At 40.6% G+C, this 25242-nt stretch overlaps 1 protein-coding gene across 1 annotated transcript in view; it reads left to right on the forward strand.

The window, feature by feature from the left end:
- RASGRP1 (RAS guanyl releasing protein 1) overlaps positions 1–25242 on the forward strand; it is a 71600-nt gene that overhangs the window by 32899 nt on the left and 13459 nt on the right. Inside the window, exons 3-15 of the mRNA XM_077820289.1 lie at positions 1136–1241; positions 4132–4194; positions 5748–5879; positions 6960–7113; positions 11063–11236; positions 11910–12026; positions 12580–12855; positions 17569–17649; positions 19484–19588; positions 21969–22078; positions 23005–23149; positions 23857–23893; positions 24577–24723. Coding sequence (XP_077676415.1) covers positions 1136–1241; positions 4132–4194; positions 5748–5879; positions 6960–7113; positions 11063–11236; positions 11910–12026; positions 12580–12855; positions 17569–17649; positions 19484–19588; positions 21969–22078; positions 23005–23149; positions 23857–23893; positions 24577–24723 — 1647 coding nt within the window. The remainder of the gene's footprint in view (positions 1–1135; positions 1242–4131; positions 4195–5747; positions 5880–6959; positions 7114–11062; positions 11237–11909; positions 12027–12579; positions 12856–17568; positions 17650–19483; positions 19589–21968; positions 22079–23004; positions 23150–23856; positions 23894–24576; positions 24724–25242) is intronic.

The following is a 25242-nucleotide window of genomic DNA, read 5'->3' on the forward strand; positions in this document are numbered from 1 at the left end:
ATGGCGAACTATCACTACGGCCAACTGTCTGGCTAAGCGTTGAAGAAGAAGTGAAGCCTCTCTCTCCAGAGTTGGTATAAAATACCTTCTTTGAATTTTTATAAAATACTCGGTGTAATTATATTTGCATTTATGTAACAAATTTACAGTAATGTTAATTTAAACACATCTGAAATACTTGATGTCCTGGATTCTTCCCAAGTAGAGATACGGGAAACACAAATGTGTATCTAAAAACTAATAGTAGTACAGTGAATGTAATGGATAAAGTAAGAGAACTTGTATTAAGACTTTTGGGGCTAGATTTTTTTTTTCTTAAGTGGGCACATCGCTGGACTTCTGCACATGCAAAATCTCTTGATATACACACTCTTATTAGGATTGTGCATGCATAGTTGTGTGCAAGTGTAAATCCTGACTTCTGTGTGTACCCTAAGGTCTTGGGCATGCAAGTCAGGTGTGCAGAAAACTGCATGTGCCCTTTTAAAAATCTGCCTGTTGGGACCTACATCCAGTTCCGCTACTGATTCGCTGTTTGATTTGGATAAGTCACCTCACCTAACCTCTCCACCTCAATTTATCAATTTGTTTCAATGGTTATACTCACTTGCTTAAAATTAAACATACGCTTATGAGCTTTGCTGGATTGGGGCCGTTATACTTGTGTATCTCTGCAGGATGTTTTGAGGTTGAACTAATCTTTGTAAAAGGCTTTCAAATCCTTGGATGAAATATTTTATGCAAGTACAAATGATTTCTATGCACCTCTGCTTGCAAAATAATCTCATCTCACTGATGCAACAGGGTAGCTACTAAAAAGAAAAGGAGGACTTGTGGCACCTTAGAGACTAACATTTATTTGAGCATAAGCTTTCGTGAGCTACAGCTCACTTCAGCTGTAGCTCACGAAAGCTTATGCTCAAATAAATAGTCTCTAAGGTGCCACAAGTCCTCCTTTTCTTTTTGTGGATACAGACTAACACAGCTGCTACCCTGAAACCTGAGAGTAGCTACTGTCTCTGATATTGCTTATGTGAACCAGCCTGATCAGAACAGAAAGCTGAAAAAAACCCTATCCTCTTGTATGACAAGTCTTATTATGTTCCTGATAAGAATGCTTCACCTCACTTTTCAGATTCAGAAGGAAACCTATGTAAAAACAACCAGCTGCTACAGATAACACTGACCATGCACAGAGTTATCATCCCTTCTGAGGATGTGCTCCGAAAACTAATTGATCTATATCCTTTATAATGCTCACCTGTAGTTATTAAGGTAAGGTAATACAGAAATACATTGACTGAACGGTAAGTAAAGTGTATACAACCTACAGGTCTATATTAATAAATTGGTGGATTCACCTCTGCATCTTATGATAACTGAAAGGCTAAATTTAGTGCTTAAGAAAAGTCTGCTTATTTTAAAACAAACCTAGGGAGATGTTATCAATGATCTAGGGTAGAAGGTATATGGAGAAGGCTTTCCAGCAAATTACGTGGCCATTGCAATCTCAGACCCAGTATTTGTAATTATTTATGTACAGAAAGATCTTCATATTATGCTAACCTAGTCTATATCTGAAAATCATTGAAAGATATGCACAATGTGTTGAATTACCTTCTCCATGCAAATAAAAGTTAAAATGTTCCAAAAATGAAGTGGGTAAATTTTAAAACACTCCCCAGTCTAATTATCGTATTTTGGGGCCTCAAAGTTTTGTGAAAATATATTTTCACAAAATGAGTTTGTGGCCCATCAGACGCTCATAAAAAAGATGCTAAAAGCATGAATACTGGCATAACTGCTCTCTTTTATCTAGAGGATTCTTAGCTGTTGGAAGATACTGCCTAACTCTATTAGCTTTACTGAATGTTTGTTCATAATTAATGGATCATAACATAATTAGGAACCAATCCTGAGAGACACCAGGAACCTCTGAGTCAGGCATTTACTTGGTAGAACTTGTTTTAGTTAGTACTTCCCACCACAACTCTAATTGTTATTGGTTTCCAATTAGCATAGCTTTGCAAAACAGACCTGCCATGACATTAGCAGTCAGACTTCCCTAGATACCCACAATATGCAGCATCCAAGATATCAGGCAGTTACTTTTTGGGTTGTAGAATAATTGTCATTTAATTTAGGGTTTTGCATTTCCTCAGAAATAACAAGATATGGGGCTCAATTCTCATGTACATTGAGCCATTCCCGTTTACAGTGTAAACCAAACAAATAGCTGACTTACAGAGGCAACTTGCTTCCCACAGTCAAGAAAACAATCCTGTTTTCAATCGGTAATAATAAGTTATCTACAACTGGAGTAGCACCTTTGTAAGTGAAGGCAAAATTATGTCAGTCACCTGTAAATAAGATAGATAGATATAGATATATTAAAGTGAAGGGGTTTTGCTCTACAATAGTAGAAACAAAGGGGACTTGATTCCGCACCAACCCAAATATACCATGTGATCAATTATAGAGGCCTCAGTCCTCAATAAATAAGAGTTGGGTTCAAATTCACTTCAAGCTGTGGCTGAGAGTCCCCACTCCTTTCTGATCATTTTTTTAATAATGGAACAAAATAATTGTTTACATCTTCCCTATGGAACTTGGGTTTTCTGCAGTCAGGGAAGTAATTCACTTGTCAGTTTTTAAATTCCACACACACAGACTTTCCAGCCAGATATATGTATTTGCAAAGTCAGTGGTGGAGTAAAGCAGATTTGAATGGATCAGCTAATCTAGGCTTTGAGGTTTTTGAAGTTGCCTTCAAATTTTCAGTTCCACCACTCTTCATCCCTCAAAAATACATGACCAGCTCTGGTCAGTTTGCAGAAGATCTGAGTCCCATTTAGATTGATCTGGCCCTCTGACAGTCTGTAAATTATCTTCTTTGAATAGGTGCACAATACCTCATAAAGAGATACATAAAAGATCTGCAGGAGAAAAATATCCATAATGCCCATAATATATTTTTCCTGAACTGATCTTCCATGTATACCATGGCTGTATTAGTAGGAGCATTGCCAACAGATTGAGGGAAGTAATTATTCCCCTCTATTCAGCACTGGTGAGGCCACACATGGAGTATTGCATCCAGTTTTGGTCCCCCCACTACAGATGGGAAGTGGACAAATTGGAGAGAGTCCAGTGGAGGGCAATAAAAATGATTGGGGGCGGGGGCTGGGGCACATGATTTATGAGGAGAGGCTGAGGGAACTGGGCTTATTAGTCTGCAGGAGAGAAGAGTGAGGGGGGATTGGATAGCAGCCTTCAACTACCTGAAGTGGGGTTCCAAAGAGGATGGAGCTAGGCTATTCTCAGTGGTGGCAGATGACAGAATAAGAAGCACTGGGGGAGGTGGTCTCAAGTTGCAGTGGGGGAGGTCTAGGTTGGATATTTGGAAACACTACTTAACTATGAGGGTGGTGAAGCACTGGAATGGGTTACCTATGCAGGTGGTGGAATCTCCATCCTTAGAGGTTTTTAAGGGCCGGCTTGACAAAGCCCTGGCTGGGATGATTTAGTTGGCGTTGGTCCTACTATGAGCAGGGGATTGGACTAAATGACTTCTTGAGGTCTCTTCCAACCCTAATATTCTATGATTCTATATGTAAATTACCGTTTATAGAATAAAAATAAATGTTCTCTCTGCAGTTAATATAAATTTCACACTTCAGAAATATTTCTCTCCAGCATTATCTCTGGTAAATCACAACAGTTACAGGCAGTTCTCCATAAAAATGGTCCTTGATGAATTTAGTGCTATTTTATAACCTTTTGTTTCATACTTTAACAAGCTGTATGAATGGATAAGTCCTAATGAAAACTAGGAATAAAATTACCAAGAAGCAAACTGAAAAGCAAAGGTTCATTTAACTACTTAACACCTCTCAGCACTTGGTGAAATACGTCAGTGTTATTTATAACTGTCCTATTTATATCTGTCTTTCACTAATGATTTCAGAAGAATAATATGCATCAGAGCCCTGATCCAATGTCCACAGAAGGCAATGGAAAAGTTCCCACTAGCTTCAATCAGTGAGCATTGGATCAGGCCCCAAGAAATGCTGAACGTGTCAAGTCTCAGATCGTGGGTGAACTGCCATGTTTTCCTTAACAGTTCTCTACATATCTGGATGCTTTAGAAAAGAAATCTTCTGGGCTTTGTGTAAAGATATGCTATTTTGTAAGGTAAGAATGTTTTGCATCGTGTATCTGTGAAATAAAATAAGTGATACAATGTCATGCTCGCTATCATTGTTCAGGCTGGTCATGTGGTGCCACAAATAAGAGTGACTTTGCATTTCTTAAGTTAGCATTAAAAAGAGGAATGATCTTCCACAGCCTTCCTTAAAGTTTTACTTGCACAGATCTCTGCACAATGGCCCACAAATCCATTAAAATCAATGGATGAATTCAGCTCCCTGTTACGGGTGCATAATTACGACCCTGAGCGTCCAAAAACCTCAGCACCCTCAACTTGTATTGACATCACTGAAAGTGGAGAGTGATCAGCAGCTGGTTGAATTGGGCCCTATGTTACCATACAGTTTTCTCTTTCAAATAAAGCAATGTTGAATAATTGGGCTATATGCATTCAATAAGCAGTTGTTCTTAATCAATTGCAGTGTTACCCTAGGAAATTATTTCCTTTTTCCTTCTATTACATTTAATTTAATGGTTGATATTTTAGTTTAAAGAATGTTTTTATTAGTCAGCATTTGCCAACAGTTTTTGCATAGCACTAACGCTTTCATCAGTTCTTAGACCAAGAAATAAATGGTAGATGCTGGCAAATGTCGGCTTTTTAATAATAACCATTTTACTATCTCAAAAAGGGGTACTTCATTAGTGCAGAATGGTTCAGTATTTTACAGGACATTATGGAATTTTCAAATTGTGCACATGTAAAATTCACAAATGCACACACCTAGAGTAGAGTACACATGTCCATTTATTAGAGAAAACCCAGGTTGTGTGTGTGCCTGGCTTACAAGCCAAATAAGCTGAATGGAATAATGAGACATAATACATGCAATCTGACCACCTTATGTACAAGGCACTGTTTCTCAGGAAATACCTTGTACATATCAAGTTAAACTGTATCACCCAAAAAGATTTCTATTTATTTGTGGGTGGCAGGTTTCCATTCCCCCACCCAATATATAATAAACAAAAATAATCCTAGAACGAGGCTTTGCCTTCACTGTCAAACTAAGTGATTTCAAGAAATTATGAGTTTGTTGTAGAATTTGGCGATACAGATAAGCACCATATAAAGAAAAAGTAACAGGCTAGATCCTTGGCTTGTGTAAATCTGTGTAGCTTCATTGAAGCCAGTGGAGCTACACTAATTTACACAAGCTGAGGATCTGCCCAATATATTTAAAGGTCTGAGCACTGAGCCAGCTCACTGTGTTGTTTGATATATATGTATGTGTAGATACTATGTTGAGATGATCAGATACGTTGAAGTTTGTCACATACACAGTCATTACAAAGCAATAAGAGAGTTGGTAGTGTCAATACAAGTGTTTGATTCTTGCATTATAAACTCTCTATTTGATAGAACAGCGTACTTTGGAGAAGGTACTTTGAAGCAAAATTTAAAATCTGAGTGACCAAAAGAGCATAGCAGTTATAAACCAGACTGGATGTTTGCCTTGCAGCATTACAGGTGTTTCAATTACACAAATAACCAGCAAAATTCTCTATTTTATTATTGTATTTTCCATTTACAATAGGTATTGGATAACAGAGTTCTGGATCATGTTCAAAATGGATTCTAGTCTAACTAACACCATGGAGGAATTTCAGAAATTGGTGAGAGCTAATGGTGAGGAGTTACACTGTCGCCTAATTGACACAACTCAAATGTGAGTGTCAAGGTTTTAATTTGTTTGGAAAACAAAACAATATTACCATCTCACTTCCCTAAAATAATGGTAACCAATCTCCAATAGCTAGATTAGGAATATTTCCAAGTGTCCTATATTAGCTATGTGCAAAAGATCTCAGTTTACTGAGGGTGAAATTTACCCCTGTGCAAAGGGCCAGCATGTGACAATTTAAGTCCTATTAAAGCTCTCAAAATATGGCTTAAGTTTAACTAAATTGTTGCGGAGATCTTGTGCCAATCCTCTGAACAGGGTAAACTTCACTTTAAGGCACACAGAAGACTTAAGATTTTGAAAGACTTAATTCCTTGAAAGCGCAGTGAAAAAGGAGAACACATTTTACTCAGAGTGTACATGGGGTAAAACAGTGAACTTTTTAAAAGCCAAAGTTCAAATCACTAGGAAGACAATATAGGGTTCATTTCATTATGTCTAATTCCTAATGTTATTTTATGTGTTGTTGCTGGTCTTATTATCTGGTCAAGGATACACCTAGAAAAATAAAGTGCACAGGGGCTATATCTCACGTGGCTCTCTCCTGAGAATAACTAAGGCATAACGGACAGACCAAATCCTGTTGCCACTGAATCCCATTGACTTTAATGGGACTGGGATTTGATTCAATGGATACAGCAAACTGGAGAGAGTTAAACACAGCAATGCTGAGGAGATATCACTATGGCTGTATTCTATTTCATAATGTAATTTTACTATCTTTAAAGAGTACTTTTAAAATGCAAGCTAAAAGCATTCAACAGGACTGTTGTCATAATATCTTTTATTGGACCAACTTCCAGTAAAAGATACTACCTCACCCACCATGTCTCTCTAATATCCTGGGACCAACATGGCTACAACTACACTGCATATGTCATAATGTCCATCATTCATAATGAATATAAAGAAATTGTTCTTTTGAAATTCAAATCATTCATTGGTTTTCAGCTGCAATAAATCATGCAACTGATACAGTTTTGTTTTGGGGGAAATGTAAATTAGTTTTCCTGCAAAAAGCAACCTCCATTTTCGTGTAAACTTTTTCCTATTTTTTATAAAAAGAAATTCCCGGGATTGGTCCCGAAAGCTTACACAGCGGATAAAGCCCAACACCAGTAAGAAAAGGAAAGTCTCACTTCTCTTTGATCATCTAGAGCCGGAAGAGCTATCAGACCACCTCACCTACCTTGAATTTAAGTCCTTCCGAAGAATATCAGTAAGTGATCAGCTTTTGGCTAGGAAAAACAGAACAAAACAACTAACCTTCTGTGCATGCAGTTGGACTCACTTTCATCCTGATCCTTACTTTGTCTTTACAAAAAGTGCGTGTATTGGGTTGGGGGAGCTAGCAGTGGACAAGGCAGAGAGTTTTGATCGTCCTTATATTCAGATAGTAGATTGAATCAGGAAGGAGAGGTTGAGGAACAAGCAATGTCCTTTCACTCAAAACAGTGTTTAAGCTGATGCAAGTGGCATTGCGGGGAGGGGAGAGAGGTGGTGGTGAGGGAGACTGGAGAATGGGGAGAGCAAAGCACTACAGGAGCTAGGCTGCCTGATTTTGTCTCCCTGGGGTACTCACCCCACTATGACAGCAGAGGGGTGCTGCAGCACTTCTTTACAAGGGCTCCTGAAGAGCCCTAAAACCCCCTAAATATTGAAATAACACTTTGTTTTAAACAGGCCAATGGGGGCTGTACCTGACTGTCTTTTTTTTTCTTTGTCACACTAAAGAAAAGGCCAGTATGGTTTGGTATTCTTTGTGTGTCAAACAAAAGAGTGCACAGCAGGTTCAAAGCAGCAAGGAGGGGCAGTGGGTATAGTTGATCCTTTCCCCACCCCGGAAATATGTACAATACTGGTTTTAAAGCTCTGAGATAAGATGCACAGCTAAAAGAACAAAGAGACTCATCTTTTGGATGGTAGCACTAGAATCTGAAGTGTAAGTTTTGCAGTTAGAGGGATGTTGAACAGATTGCAAAAGAACCTCTCCTAGTCATGCAGCAGTGCACTTTATTTTAAGCTCCAGGTACGTGACTCCTCATGTGTTAGTTAAAATCTAACAGCCTTAAGACTGAAGTCACGCATTTATGCATAGGGTCCTACCTGTAGGCAGTAATAATACTTAATGATTACATAATGCTTAACATTTTCAAAGCTCTGTGCAGACACTAATTAATTAATGATTAATGGGAATAACAAGTATGATGCACAGTCAGAGTCTTGGTTCCCTCATAGTTCTCAGCCAGTTACTTAGCTGTGTAACACAGGTTCCTGCATACTTTACTAGTGATAATCTGAGATAAAAAATTAGTTCACTGGGACTTGGTTAGGAAAAGAAAATGCTTTATCCATTAAACAATGTGATTATTTAACTCCTTGCAGAATGCCTCCCTACTATAGTAGCCTAATCTTTGTCCCTGTTATGGCTGAGACTATGCAAATTAGATGATATAATGGTAACATGAGAGTAACTATTCGTACATTAATTCATTCTAAGGCTAGAAGTTACCATCAAATCATTAATGTTCATCCAGTATTTCCTGTATTGTGTCCAGGAGCTTGTGTCTGACTATAGCATATCTTCCAAAAAAGGCATTCAGTTTTTATTTTGAGAGAGAGAATCCACCACTTCTCTTGGTAGTTTGTTCCAAAGGTTAATTACCCTCACTGGGGTTTTTTTTTCGGGGGGAAGCCCACCCCCAGACAACTGTATTTCTCTCCCCCCCCCACAAAAAACAAACAAACCCCAAACCTGTATTTCTCATTTGAATTTGTCTGGCTTTAATTTCTAGTCATTCCATCCAAATGTGTTAATGTCTGTGTTTAATTCTCTGAGCATGTCCAGTGTGAACAAGATGTTACCACTGCAAAATCACTGGTTAAAAGAGCTGAGCTTTTGAGTTTGATGGAATTGTTACACAATGGTGGGATAACACATGTGTTTGTTCGTAGGGTGTGATAGCTATTTCGAGATTTAGGACCTATATAGGTTAAGCCATTTGAACTTCAGGAGACGCTTACATAGAATGAGAGGTTTTTTAGGACAGTGTACTGGTGAACGCCGTTTAATGGTGTTACAAGACTTACGGTGGTTTCCATTTTACAAAAAATACCCAAGTACTCAGAAATCAGGTCTATGATATTTCACCACCGCAATGTCCCCAGCATTCTGGGCCGCAATTTTGCCATTTGAATTCCACTCCTTTTCCTATCTAGTTGTGGGATGCAACCTTGTAACAGGATCGTTAATAGATCCCCCTCCATAATTATCTAAAAAAGATACTAAGGGAGGCTGATGAATGACTGATATTCAAATGCTCCAAGCTGAAAACATCATTGCTCCAATGCTGCAAGCTAGAGCAAGAACAAAACGACCTTTGAACTCAGATCTCTCACATTGGCCATCTATGAGTCTATGCTGTTTTCCGTTGTTTCACTCAGCCTTTGTCTTGTTCAGTTTGGGGCAGATGAACTGTGTTTGTTCTTAGTGCAAATACAAGTCGGAGATGAAAAGGTATGTTTATTCGCTCTGTGCAAAATTACTTTCCATTGCAACCTTGTTAAATAACCTTAATAATAATTCAGACACCAACATTCTTCTGAAAGCTTGTCTAATACATTATATAAAAATGTGCCCAACATTATAGGGAAGCCTTCTGGACTTTTCCAGAAGGGAGAACTTCTGGTAACCAAGATAATCTAATCAAATGTATTCATTATTGTACTGAAACCAATACAAAGACAATAATTTATATAGTTAAATACTGAAAAATTATCCAGCTCTGTAGAGTGGCTGCTTGGGTTCCATCTTGTTGCCAAATCTGGCTTTGGTCCAAAATTCAAACAATGGATGTGAACACTCTGTAATCTCACAGACAACTCTGCTTATTAGTGTTAAAATTTATTCCATTTTTAATTTAGCAAGGGGAACAAACCAAGGTTGTCTGTTGTCATCTCTGCTTTTTTACATGGATTTTGAATGGCTGATAGCTCTTACTAGTTTAAAAAAAAAAGAAAAAAAGAAAAAAAATAAGAAAGAGGCTGTAGGGAACATAAAGCATCTTGATGAGCTGACAATTTACTACTTTTTGTTACAGATCCGTCTCTTCTAGTTTCTGTTCTTATAGGCTTACTAGAGAAATTAATTTTCCACTTGGTATAAAATAAAATGTAATAAGTCAGAATTGTTCAATCAGGGAGGATGTTTGAACTAACCTTATTATCCCTAGCCTGATTCTTGCTTGCATATTTATACCTGCCTCCAGAAATTTCCACTACATGCATCCAACGAAGTGGGTATTCACCCACGAAAGCTTATGCTCCAATACGTCTGTTAGTCTATAAGGTGCCACAGGACTCTTTGCCGCTGTAATATTTAGTTAATTCACATCAGTCAATTTCCTTTGGAATGGGTGCATAGAAGAAAACTCAATTTGTTTTCACTAACAGTAGAAGTCAGAAGTTGCTGGGCACTAGCATTCTAAATCATGATCACTTACATACCCCACAAGAACCTCCCTTTGAGAGATCCTAATTCAAAAGATGCTTGCTGCTTACTAACAGCTCTAAATAAAAAGACAACATACCTGTCACTTTGTCTGCCTTCAAGCACAGCAGAGGAAGGTGAAACATTGGAAGCATTGAGACAGAATTCCACCACCATTCCATTTCATGAATAGTACAGATTATGAGCTGGATTCTTTGGTTCATCACAGCCACTTTTTGCCACTCAGGCAATGTAAAGTGGACATATTTTGGCCAGAGGTGGCCAGTAGGGAGAATTCCCCTTATGTAAGAGAAATCTCAACTGGTGTCAAGTTGTCAGAGGCATAGCTTCCTGTTGCGCCAGCAGTCCTCCTTTCATCTTCGGCATTATTGCGTGCTGGGGGAACAGGATAGGAACATGGTGGAACGGAGCTTTGCTACCTATATCTGACAGTGGCATAAGGTCATTTGAGGAGCATCACCTGGCTCCCAGACTGAAGCTGCCCTACCTCCCTGTGCTGAGAAGTGCTTAGGAATGGGGGAAGATTTCCGCCCTATAGATAAATATAAAATACATAACATGTCACTGTATTTTATTTAGTAAGAAGATCTATATCTGCACACAGGCTTCATGGAATATACAAAGTCTGGATGAGGTTTAACTTGTTTTTGTTTTTTAGTTCTCAGATTACCAGAATTACATTGTAAACAGCTGCGTAAAGGAGAATCCAACAATGGAAAGGTCCATTGCTCTTTGTAATGGTATCTCCCAATGGGTACAGCTAATGGTACTCAGTAGGCCAACACCACAGCTTCGGGCTGAAGTATTCATCAAGTTTATTCATGTTGCACAGGTCAGTTTCACTTTGACCTTTTTGGGTTCGTCATATGTCCTTTCTTTGAAACTGTCAGCCCTTTAATTATTCCTTCTTCACCACTACTTGTACTCTCCAGTGGGGTCAGCTGGGAAGGAGAGTTGGCAGTGGTCTCTATTTTTATACCAAATGATCGAGCATCACCTTATTTTCAACTGCAGTAGGTCTCTCCCTTGAGACTCATATTGCAGACCCGTTTGCCCAAAGCAGCTAGACTTCCTTTTGAACCACTCAATACTTTTCCTTAACCTTCCAGAGGTGTCACTATTTAGAGACCGTATTTGCCAGTGAATTACTGATAAAGAGAAGATGCTCAAGATTCTCCTGAACAGGAACATTGAACATTGTTAAAATCTTACCTTTGCACTGAAGAGAGGTGTCCTTTGGAGATGCTCTCTGCTTGTAGAATAAAAAGGCTTTTTGTATAAAGGAAGAGCTCACACAGCACTCCAACAAATGAGAACACTTGAGTATAAAAATGGAGTAAGATTGTTTAAAAATGGTAACCAAGAATGATGTGCTACAAAGGACATTTTTAGGAACTCCGTAGAACCAACAGTACCTAGGCCCCAGCTAAAAAGGAAAGCATAGTTTGGATGTATACATTTCACAACTTCAAACTTTAAGTAATTGATATTGTTTGTCAATACAGAAGCTCCACCAGTTGCAGAATTTCAATACTTTAATGGCAGTGATAGGAGGTCTCTGTCACAGCTCTATCTCCAGACTCAAGGAAACAAGTTCTTATGTTCCTCATGAGGTCAACAAGGTCAGTATCGCTGTCCTCAGTATCATAAACGTACAGTTTAGATAACATCAAGTAATATAGATTGGACAATCTTCAGGCAAACAATTTTTATTTTTCCCCCCAATTACATTTACAGATTAAAAGATTCCAAATATGTGGTGATGGAAGTGGGGTTAGGGGAAAGATGGGGAATTGGTGACTTGAGGCTGTATTTTTAAGGATACCTAACTAAAAATAATCTTAATTTGTGAAGCTAAAATCCGAGGGATTAAGAGGTTCAGAATCTGAAAAAATTGGTGGATTGCTTTTTAAAATATTATTAAATGGCAGTAACATTTGTGTAAGCAGTTGTAAACTAGGTTTCATTTGAAGCCAGAAGATTTAGACCTTTAGGGTTACTTCCTTCTGTTTTGTTTTGTAAATCTTGGCTTGGCTTTCTAGAGGATAAAAACACGTCAGTGAACAATAACATGGGCTGTCTCTATACCATCTGAAGAGACAAATATGTTCACATGAATAAAATCATGAACACAGAAAATGCGATTAATTTTGCTACTTTGTTTATTTTCTTTAGGTGTTTAATGAAATGACAGAACTGCTCTCATCTTATAGGAACTATGACAGTTATCGACGTGCCTACAATGAGTGCACTAACTTTAAGATCCCAATCCTTGGGGTCCACTTGAAGGACCTGATCTCCCTTTATGAGGCCATACCAAATTACTTAGAGGACCAAAAAATTAACGTGCATAAACTGCAGTCTCTGTATAACCACATAAATGAACTGATACAACTCCAGGAGATGGCACCTCCCTTAGAAGCTAATAAGGATCTTGTTCATCTGCTCACGGTAGGTCTCTAAGATCACAGAAACAATGCCTATTTTGAACAGCTTTTCATGCATTTCTCAAGCGTTTAAAGCTAAATATATACTTTGCTACAGCTAATATGAAAACAAAATAGCTAAGGTTTTTAGGGTACAGTAGGGGTTACACAGTACTCCCGGTGCGGACACGGGCTATAGGAAAAGGTATTTGATAATACAGGCTGTTTGGCAGTCTCCTTGGGGTAATTTCTATAGGAAGGAATGGAGACATTCTACTTTAGCAAGCACGGCCTGCACACCTTCACTAAGGAGGCACTAACTAGGGGCAGAGCTGCCTTTACTCCCCAGATACTCCTGGAAAGATAGAAGATCTTATAAAAGTCTTCAGGCATGCTGGAGGGGTTTGCTGTGCCTGTTACAGATAGTAGCTGCTTCAACGTGAGAATGGGGAGGCATCATAAGATGCTGTTGGGATAAAGGTATCTCAGTTCTGAGGAATATTTTACTTTTCTTTGTGAAACTGCTGTATGGTACCAGCAAAGATTGTCTGGAATTAGCCTGTGTTTATGGAATATCTCTGCCAGGACAATGTTACTAGTTCTGCAGGGATGCTCTCCAAATTAAATTAGAGTTGGGGGTGTGTCTCAATATCATTGTTTTAGTCAAAAAAGAGTAAAGGTCTAGAAAACATGACCTATGTGGGAAGATTTTAAAAGTTGGGTTTGTTTAGTTGGAGAAGAGAAGATTGAGGGGGGTACATGATAACAGTTTTCAAATACATAAAAGGTGGTTACAAGGAGGACAGAGAAAAATTGTTCTCCTTAACCTCTGAGGATAGGACAAGAAGCAATGGGCTTAAATTTCTGCAAGAGCGGTTTAGGTTGGACATTAGGAAAAGCTTCCTGCCTGTCAGGGTGGTTAAGCACTGGAATAATTTGCCTAGGAAGGTTCTCCATCATTGGACATCTTTAAGAGCAAGTTAGCAGGTTAGAGGATGGTCTAAATAATACTTAGTTCTGCCATGAGTGCAGGGGACTGGACTAGATGATCTCTCGAGGTCCCTTTCAGTCCTACGAGTCTATGATTCTAGTTGCTCCTAGAGTATTATCAAACTATGAAGAATTTTTGATACTTACTTACTTTTCCCAAATTGTGCTGTTTATTTTTAGCAGGTTGCAATTGAACAAGATGGCCCAGTTTTGCTTTCAGCTTACAGACCCTGTTTCAGCAAAGCAATTAAACACGTACTTAACTTTAAGCACATGAGTAGCTCTACCACTGAGACTACCATGTGCTCGAAGTAAAACACCTGTGTTACTGAATCAGGACCATAGTCCGTCAGGTTTTCCTACAGAGCCTTGCTACTTACTGAATTTACCCCAGCTCCACCCCTCCAAAAAAATAAAAATAAAAAAGCTTTTAATACCTTGTTTAAAGTGATTTTTATGTCCCTAAACTTTCTTATTTTCCATAACATTTTAGCAAAAATAATTTTACGTATACAACTGCAGTCATTCACAATTTCAGTGCAAAGCCTTGAAAATGGTGGGTGTTTTATGACTGTCTGTATCAGATGTACATTACTCTGGATTTGTTGTAAGAAGACCTGACAATAGTAGCTTCTCTCCAGCATTGCAGGGCCTGGGGTTAGCCTATTCCTTCCCCAGGCTCACATCGGCCTCCATCCTACTCCTTCCCATTGCCTTTAGTCACCTGCTTTTGCATCAGCAGACATGTCAGTTTGAAGAGGTGGTGGTAATTGCAGGGAGGAGTGACTAATTCATAATGAAAATATTATTTGACAAAATTAGCTTGTTGTTTTGAATTGCCAGAAACCAGTTTAAGATTTATAGGTTATTTGAAATTATCACTACAACTACTGCAGTAATAATTCTTGATCTGTAGGTTGTTCAAGTGGTTTTTTGCATATATTTGAAATCAGAAACTTGAGCAGCCTTGTTCAGTTTTGTTTGGACATGTCACATGCTATATTTCTGGGCCCTGCTTATACAAGTATGAGAGACACCATCTTGGCTGGTAGAGCGGGAATTGAACTGGGGACCTCTAGAGCTAAGGGCATGAGCTGCTGAAGCTCTCGATTGGTTACAGAGGGGGACCTGTACACACATTCCTTTGTCGCTTACATAAGCGTAACTCCTAGAATCAGCTTTATAGCGTGAATTTGTATGCAAGAGTTCCAAATTCACTTCCTGTGAAAATTATGTAATACCAGCTGAGAATCAGTTATTTGCAAGAACTTCCTGTCACTAAGCTTATTTGCTGGAATATTTGCAGAAACCGAGGCAAAAGGGGGTGTAGGCAAGCTTTTTTAAAAAAAAATTCTATCTCATTCAGGTGCAATAACAGCCTCCTTCTAAAATTAATGGTGGTAGCACCAGGATTCTCACTATGAATAAGCAACTCCATCTTCTGGCTCTGGCATGTACTTACCCACTGTTTATGATCCCAGCTGGGTTTGATGAATTCAAGATGTTGAAACAGCAGATTTCAGGCTGACAGCAGCATAAACTGAGGTGAAGAGTAATAGCAATGAAGCTATGTGCCGCTTCCTTCAGTTCCTGTGTCGGGTTCTCCATGTCCAGTGATGGACCCTTGCTGATGCTGTTTGAGGGCTATGATAGTGCAGTTCAACTTCCACCATTATCAGATTTAGTCTGCATCCCAGTGTCCCCTGTTGGTTGGTTGGGTTAGCCCCGCACGTGACCCAAAAAATTACCCCCTTCCAGGGTCCACAAAAATAGTCAAAAAGGAGGAAAAACCCAGACACTAGGCTACAGCTTCTTCATCAGGGTCTGAGTGGACACTTTTCTTCCCTCTATTGGAGGGGCTTGCTCAGTCTTCCTGTAGCCCTGCCAAATGGTCCTTTCCTCAGCTGCTCTCCAGTCTTCTTCCTTAAGCCCCTTTCTCTTTGACAAGATCAGCACCCCTACCCTCATCTAGTCTCCTCCTGGACAGAGAGGCTCACAGAAGTAGCTACCATCTCTCTGATCTCTCCCATACTGAGGAAAGACTTTTATACCAAACATGCTTTGTTAGCAGCTTACAGTTCCCATGATCACTGGACTAAAAGTCTCAGGATCGTTGTTCTTGGATAAAGACCATCTCACAAGAGTGAATCCTCACCCTACAATAGCCTCATCGCCACCACTACTGCTCCTGGCCCTCTACACTTGCTCAGAAATATCTGTTGGTGAAACTTACATTAGATGAGTCTATCCCATAAAACAGTTCCCAGAAAGTAAAAATTGAGGGAATTCCAGAGGGTTGGGTTTAGCAGCCTTTGGGAGTGGAGGACTCTTCCAGAAATACACAGAACTGACACTTGGCCTTTGTGCGATGCGACAACAGAATTTTGGTCTTTCCAAAGAGATTATTTCCTTGTAAAAGGTAGTGTAATAACGTGAGACTCAAATCTCAGGTATAGCTAAACAAATACTGCAGTGTCTGGGCAATAACCACCACAGGAACTCCATGTGGTGAGCCTACAGTGGAGTGGAAACCACTTATTTTCCTTGCAAAAATGCAGTCGCATATGAGACGTATCAAGCAATAGCAGCACTTCTGCATAACTGTTTGAATTATAATAGTGTAAAATGTTCTAAGCGACTGCCTGCTGGATACAGACTTATCGAGAGGGGTTAGGTATTCTTCTGACTTTCTTAACAGGCCACTCATAGGTAGAGAGCACAGCCTCTCCCTCTGAGAAACCAGTTAAAAATGGGTTTCAGAGTAGCAGCCGTGTTAGTCTGTATTCACAAAAAGAACAGGAGGACTTGTGGCACCTTAGAGACTAACAAATTTATTTGAGCATAAGCTTTCGTGAGCTACAGAATGCATCTGATGAAGTGAGCTGTAGCTCACGAAAGCTTATGCTCAAATAAATTTGTTAGTCTCTAAGGTGCCACAAGTACTCCTTTTCTTTTTTCAATTAAAAATGGCTTCCCAGACTCTGCTGAGCATATGGAAACCAAAAGAGATACCATACCACATCCACAAATAACCAACTCAGCAAGAAACTCAATAGTTCTTGGGAATGACTTCTTTGAATTTGTGGATATCGCAATAGTGCTAAAAATGACCTGTACGGCTTAGAAAACTTTTCTCTTTTTGTGGGAGTTGGGGGAGGAGGGAGAAGGTGTCACTGAACTCTATAGGAGCCATGTCAATTCAGAGAGGCTAGTTAGACTACTTCTTTCTTTACAGTTACATTTGTGTGGGTCATGCTTGAATAAAATCTTTACTGAAATTAATTCTAAATAGTTAAAATATTGAAAAATAATTTTGTTGCACAGAAACCTAATTTTGCCCTAAACTTCTTGGGTAGCTATTAAAGACAAATCTACCAAAATAGAATTTGAATTATAAGTGCAGACAAGCAGACATCTCTCGTGGATGTGATAGAACCCCCATTGTAATGTCATGGGGACAACAGACTGTTATCGGGTCACTTATTAACTCACACTGCCAATATCTGATTGTACTTGCGTTCATTTCTTAGGCAATGGGAACAACAGATTTGCATTTGGAAATGTGCCCATTTCAAATTGCTGTCAGCACCTAGACTTTGAATGCATGTTCCCCCAAATGTATGGTTTTGTAGCACAGCCTTAATTAACAGTTAATTCACCAGCAAGTTGTAGGTGCACTAGAAACAAGTAAATCCACGGAATAACAGCAACTGCTTAGAGACTAATCCAGTTCTATGTTTATTTTCAGCTGTCACTTGATCTTTACTACACTGAAGATGAAATATATGAACTATCATATGCACGAGAGCCAAGAACCAACCGAGCTGCAGTAAGAGCCTTTCCAGAACCTTAACAAAATGATTTAACAGCAATATACGTTTCATCCTTGGTAGACACTTGGGTTTAGCCTATGGCTCATTAAAGACACTGATGTGTTTGTGGTATATTGTTGTTACAAACAACAGCATGTTAGTGAACCAGAATAGTAATAACAACTCTGTATACAGGCCTGCGTCTCCTCTCACTCTTATGATACCAGTGTAACTCCATTTATTTCAAATGATGTATTTGAAATATATGGAGTTACTCCTGATTTATATCAGCATGAGTGGAGACATCAGGCCCATGAGTTGCCCCATTGATAACGAACTCTAATTCCTCTAAAGCAACAGGCCTCTAACAATTCCAGTAATCTACCCCAAGGCATTTTTATATTTTTATTTTTCAATTTTTTTAATAAACACGGAAAAGAAAGCTGCTTACTGTGACACTCTCTCAAGGCATCCAGAACTGTCAGTCACCTTGTTAGCCCTCTGCCTTTACAAAAGAGAGATTTGCAGATGCTAAACCAACTGACAACACCCTGCCACCCCAGTTGGTTAGCCAGCCAAACAAATGCCTTAGGACTCTGCCAGCCCTTACTTTGCCTAGCAGGTAACACTTGGTGCACCCCAGTGCCCAACCCCCTGGAAGAGCCTTCCCTTTGCTTTTCCTATTGACTTAATGTGCTTGCTTTGTTTTTGGCTTTTACCAGGCTCGACTGATATCTGAGACCTAGACAGACAGATAAATCAACATTCCATTGTCTAGGAAAACCTTGCTTATCAGCCCTGCCTGGTTTGAACATATTTTCAGTATATACTCAACTGTGTAATGGTTACCCACACATACATCACACAGTGATTGTGATGACCAGCGTGATACAAGTTTTTTCAACTGACACCTTACACAACATTCTTTACAGATAAGTACCATGACAGCAATGTGTTAGGTTTAGTGAGTCTGTCAGGCCTGATAGCAGTTGCTGATATATGACAGTGATCTCTTTGCCATTATGCATTGAGGGGCTTTTAAGGTCACCCTTACATTGCATGAAACTGATCTACTGTTAATCAAAATGCATAGGACTGAATGTAGTAGCCATGGGGAAATTACTGCTGTTCTTGGTAAATAGGTAGAAACAATAATAATTAAAAGTGTTCATGATATCATACAGACTAACCATCTGTTATAAAGGAAAATTGTGCCTCACTAATTGACAGTTCAAAACGCCTTTGACAAAGTCCTTCACAAAAGGCTAGTAAGTAAATTAAATAGTCATGGGGTGGGATACATAGTATTGTCAGGAAGCAGAAACTCGGATAGAAAAGAAGAGTTAAATGGTCAGTAGTTTAACAGGATGGCACAGGCTCCTTACTAAGACAGGTGTTGTGCAATATATACTCACTGAGCTGGAGCAGGGGGTGAAAAATGAAGTAGCAAAATTTGCAGATGACACAATTTTTTAGACTAATCAAGACTGAAAAATCATGTAAGGAATTGCAGCGGTAGCCAATAAGGATGGATGAACAGACAGCCATGGTGGTGGATTCGTTTGTGTTGGGAAGAAACAGCAAAGAACTGCACCTTGGCAGAACTACTCACCTACCTTATTGGGCTCTGAATTAACTGTAATAACTTAGGGAAAAGACCTAAGTACCACTGTGGATAGCTCAGTGAAGACATTCCCCTCTGACCACTGTCAGAGACAGGATACTGGACCAACTGGGCCACTGATCTACACCTGGCTAGCCATTCTTATTCTTCTGTTAGACAAAGGAAAGAACTTGGTTATTGAAAATACTTGATGAGATGGTAATAAGTTTCTATAATGTTCATTTTAGCCTTTGACACCTTCCAAACCACCGGTAGTTGCAGACTGGGCCTCAGGCATAGCTCCAAAACCTGATCCAAAGACAATCAGCAAGCACGTTCAGAGAATGGTTGATGTAAGTGGCCATTTTACCATGTATGTTTGATTACCTCCTGTATATGATAAGATATGTAATGAGAAGCTGCATACTGAAAACCAGACATCTTCAAACCTGTGCTGAGTCTATTTGCAAACCATGTTAAAACCATTGCATTTTTTGAAAGCACAATTTCGTTATAGTAGCTGTCGTCCCATCAGGGGTATCAACTAACTGCACTGCTGCTTAAACTGCAACACACACACATTGTTTGCTAAAGTTTATTTTGATACAGAGTGTTTGTCACGACTGGGGTATGGGCTGTCTGAGTGGTGAAAGCAAGAATCAGGCCAGGTTATATACCAGAAAGTCAGAGGGTGACCCAAGAGTCAAATGTCAGGAGGCAGGCAGGGTCAGGAGACAAGCTTGAGAGCCAAACCAGAGATCAGGAACCAGAGTTGGGCCAGGTCAGGATACCAGAAAGTCAAGCCAGGGGAGCAGAAGCACACAGTCCATAGCAAGATGGATCCCAGTTGTATAGACATCTTCCTGTTCCTGTGCTGGGTTTAAATAGGACTTTGAACCAATCAAGCTTCCAGGCCTGGGGCCCTCTGTCTGTGTTCAGCTTCGATTCTGACAAGAGTTAGTAGGGCTCTGAAGTGCAGGGTGGAACCAGATAACTCCAAAGAGCCCTATAGACCAGGATTCATGACCCAAGGTCCCTGCCAGTGTTTCACATGTGTTTTCACAAATTGCTTGATAAAAAGAATTTGTCATGAGCTAGAGGAACTTTTCAAAGTTAAGAGTTAGGACCAGATTCTGCAACCCTTATACTTAATAGATCCAAGCAGTCACATGAACGTCAGTGGTGTTATTCAGTGGGCGCAAGTGTTGCAGAAATGGCCTTAATTCAGCCAGGCACTTAAGTATGTGGGCAGTCCCACTGATGTCGCTGGGCTGCCCATGATCTCAGAGTTAAGCATGTGCGTAAGTACTTTGCTGAGTTGGGGGCCTACAAGAGAGAAGGTAACTTTTGGCTTGTCTACACATACAAGTTGCGCAGGTGCTAGTTATATTGGAGTAGTTATATCGATCCAAGTATTTTGATGGAGTGCATTCACACCATTGCACTTGCACAGGTGCAGACATCACTGGGGTCGCACAGCCTTGTTGGCATGGAAGGGATTATAGTGAACATTTTAAAGGAGGGAACTAGGAGACAGAGGCAGTGGGGGCCTGGCAGCCCAAAGTGAGAGGGTGGCAGGTGATGTTGTGTGGGAGAAGGCAGAAAACACCAAGCAGAGAAAGCGGGGGAAATGGCCAGTAGTTTGTGTAGAGGAGCTATGGAGATATAGAGAAGGGAAGGACACTTCTGCCCTCCCCCATAGCTGTTTCTGCCTGGTTTCAAATAACAAAGGCAGCAGGCACTAAGAATCGGAAGGAAGCTCCTGAGCTCAGAGCTGCCCTCTTGTATCACAGGTACAGCCAGACGACCTTGTTTTGGGTGAGAGTTTCTGAGCTCTGTTTACACATGCTTCTTGCCCCAGACAGCAAGGAAGTTAGTTCTCTTAATTTCAGGTCTAGGCAAATGTGCTAGGCAATATAGCCCCTTTGGTGAACCCAGGAATGCTCTGAAAGGTTTGGCGTTCTAGTGGCTTGCAAATGGGGCTCTTGGGAGTTTGTAAAACATCTTCAAGTCAGAGTGACTTTGGGACAAGCTGATGACTAGATAGGGAGTGCAGAAAAGTCACCACCCCTCAGTGCATCAGTCACTGCTGCAGTGTAGGCTAGAAGTGGGAGAATTACTTGAATTGATGACGCTATATTAATGAAACTGTGTCTACGGTGCTACTCCATTGATTTAACACTCCCTCCAATGTAGAGCTGCCCTGATAAAATAGGCTGAGCAACTATTTTGGTTTAACTACAGCGATCTAGCTCTGGGAGATGGTGTGTACATGCGCCCACACCTAATCCCACTTTAAGAAAGAGGGCTACAGTGGTGCAACCTTTGTGTGTGGACCTGGCCATAGTGGCTTAGAGAGGGGGGAAAGGGGCTGAGTGCGAAAAACAAAGGGATTTGTGGAAGGGAAGTACCACCATATCCAGGCAGTGGGATTGCACACACTATGGAGCAGTACAGAATTTGGTCCATGTTGTTTAGAATTTACCTTTGGGTTTTGACATCAATCCAGAATGTACGATGGTTCTACAGACTTAAGCAGGGCAGGCAGCAAGAAAGGTCCTTGCACTGTTTTAAAGAAAACCATTAAAGTTTATTTTACACTGAATGACTCAGAAGCAATACATGTTTTTGTCTGGGATGCTAATATATTTTGAACTTAATTTTTTCCCCAAAAAAGGTGATAAGTAAGTTGTCCGACTTCATTATAATTTCCTCTATTATTATCTTATCCAGTCTGTCTTCAAAAATTATGACCATGATCAGGATGGATACATTTCTCAGGAAGAATTTGAAAAGATTGCAGCCAGCTTTCCATTCTCATTTTGTGTCATGGACAAGGACAGGTGTGTGTCTGTGAACCTCATTTTTACATCTGTTTCTGCATGTGAGCTTCTTAACAGATAGTTGTTGTCATAAGAGATGTTAAAATCACCTTCCTCTCTCCCAAAATGAAAGTGGAAACGTAACTCACAAAAGCACCTTCTGAGTTGGTTGCAAATGACCTCACCCCCCTGCAGCAAAATCAAACCGTTGTCTGTTGTGAGACTCCAATACTCTGCTTAGACCGATTGAAGAAAATTGAAGTGTAATATCTTAAAGAATCTTTTATTGAATTATATTCAATAACATTAATTGTACTGAACATTTTTCTAAGGTAAAACTGTGTCTCAGAACAGGCTTTTGTTGTTGTCGTTGTTAAAGACCATATAGAGAAATAAAATATGTTTGGCACAGACCAGTGAAACCTGTGTTTTGATCAAATGACAACAGATTTGTGTGTTAGCCAAAAAATGTTCCTCAAAAATATAGAAAAATGCAGCTGTGGTCATTTGGAGTTTCTCTGGCCTGCCAAGGATTAAAATTAGAAAGCAGAGAAAATTAAAATTTGACTGTCAGAAATGCGTGGTATCTCCTTCCTCCTCCTATGAGGAAACCACATTTCTAACACCACATTAGAGATGGTAAAGAACAGCGTGAATTCCTGTTGGAAGGAATTATTCCCTTGCTTCATTTTTTTTGCTTTGTTTTGATAATTGTGAACAGTGTTCTGAAGGTGTTGTGAGGTTGCACTTCACAAGAAGCTATTTTGTTTAGTTGTATAAACTGCATTTTAATTCATAAATGAGTTTCTGTAGAACCCATGGCCAGATTATCGAATAATTCTGACATCTACGGCTGTTAGAAGGGGATGGGGGGGAGATGTAGTTAACTCTCCTTGTGCTGCTGGAAAGCAGAGCCCCTATTAACCATCTCTCTCGTTTATTTGCAGGGAAGGTCTGATTAGCAGGGATGAAATAACAGCTTACTTTATGAGGGCTAGCTCGATCTATTCTAAATTAGGTCTTGGCTTTGCTCACAACTTCCAAGAGACCACTTACCTAAAGCCTACGTTCTGTGACAACTGTGCTGGATTTGTAAGCTTATTTTTTAAGTACATTACATTAACATCTATTAGCATAACGATGTTTCTTCAGTCTAGTAAGCAAACATTTATCATTTAATATTGAAATCTTAGGACAATTTACATGTTTAATGTTACTGACCATGTTTCAATGGAGCCTTTTCCCTTCTTGGTGGTGTTTTTGCTTCTCTAATGTTGCTCCTTCTCCCTCGTGTTCTTCTGGCTGCCAAGGCAGTCTTGTTTCAAGCTGCATCAATGTCAGGCAAAAGGTTCAAAGCCTAGCGCCTCCCTCCCCCAGAGTTTGTTGGGACTGGCCCAGCACTGAGCGAAGCTGGGTCTGCTTCCTGTTTAGCAAAGGAAGACGGGGCAAGCTGACTATGCTGCTCCCTGATGACTGATTCCTGGGATCAGCATCATGCTGTTATGGGGTGATGTCTGATATGCGTTAGTGATGGCTCCTGAAGGCATGTCACAAGCTGGAGACTAGGCTTTACACAAGCACAATAGACATGACTTGTGACACCCCTGCTACTCCAATTGTGGGACCTCTTTTCAGATCGGCAGACATGATTGACTGGCAAGAAAAAGTATCAGGCTTCAAAACAAAAGGGTGGGCTTTTGTCACATTCTTGTGCCTGGAGAGAGCCATCCGACATGCCAAAATTCAATGAAATATCTTAACACAAATATGCCTTTTTTTCCTTTGTGCCTGAATTCCAGCTCTGGGGAGTTATTAAACAAGGATATAGATGCAAAGGTAATTACTACTTCCTCTTCTGTTGACTGAATGCATAGTTATAAAGGTGCCCTGCGAAATTAATGATAAGGTTGTATAGCCTGAGGATACATTATCTTTTCCATAGCCTCACTTCAATCCCCCCCACCTAAGGAGCATCTACTGACAGAGGAAGCCATGGCCTGAGATCTGGAGGAGGGGCAGGTGGCCCTCAGCCAGTTTGAAGTCATAGGACCTCACAATGGATGGCCCTAGTGCTCTGCAAATCCCTACAGGATCTGTAATGGACACTCCTAGGGAAGCAAACCCCAGCTCCCAACAGAACTATTTGGGGAGCTCCACAATGGAAATCTTGCAGGGTTTTCCTTCCTCTGAATACGCTCCTGCAGGCTTTTGCATGGGAGAAGACAATGTGACCATGCAATATTAAGTAGCCACCTGGGCCAGTACCACTCTAATGTGTTCTGCTTGGCTGAGTTTTTTGCTAGTGGGATATCTTCAGTATAAAAGTGGGTTTGAATGGTACATTGCACAGGGATGCAGTTGAGTATATTTACCATCCATTTGTGGTTTCATACCATGCCTTACAGAACATGTAAGAAGGCCTCTGCAGTTTCCTGGGGAGGTAATACAGTGTGGGAACGGATCTCAGATGCTGCAGCAAAACCACTAAATGCTGCAAACCTTGTTTTACTTGTTTACAGACTGTGGAATGAACTGTCACAAGCAATGCAAAGACCTGGTTGTATTTGAGTGCAAGAAAAGATCCAAAAGCATGACTGCTGATAACAGCCCGACCTCAGCCCTCGCTTCTAGCCTCTGCCCTGTAGGAGTCAAAGAGCAATTCCATGGTGAGGAAGGTTCAGATATCTAAGATCAAAGTGCCATATAGGACCCCTCCTTTATCCCCTCCCCCAACATGTTGATTAATTGAATACCTGGGTGGTATGTGAAGCTTCCCCTAGGAGAGGCTAGCTCCCTGCCCCGCATCTTCCACCTGCAGCCCTGCCCACGCTCCCCCCTGGCCCCCTCCCTTGTGAGGGCCCCAGCATCTGCCGCATTTCTCCTACCCTTACCCCTCCCCACCGAAGCCCCCGCCACTCAAGATCTCCACATCCCTCCTCTTCTCCACCCCCTCTTCCCTGATGCCCGCACGACTCAAGCTCTCTGCATCCCTCCTCTCCTCCATGTCCCTGGTCCTGCAGGGGTGGTGGTGGTGGGGGGTGGGGTGAGGAGGGATGTGGCGAGCGGCAGGTGGCCGGGTCTTGCGGGGAGGAGGTGGAGGAGAGTTGCGATGCAGCGGCTGTGCAGGCAGCCTTGCAGGGAAGAGGGGGGTGGAGGAGAGGACTTGGGGGGAGGAGAGTAGGGAC

The sequence above is a fragment of the Eretmochelys imbricata genome, chromosome 6 (assembly GCF_965152235.1).
Source record: "Eretmochelys imbricata isolate rEreImb1 chromosome 6, rEreImb1.hap1, whole genome shotgun sequence".
NCBI classification, from domain to species: domain Eukaryota; kingdom Metazoa; phylum Chordata; order Testudines; family Cheloniidae; genus Eretmochelys; species Eretmochelys imbricata.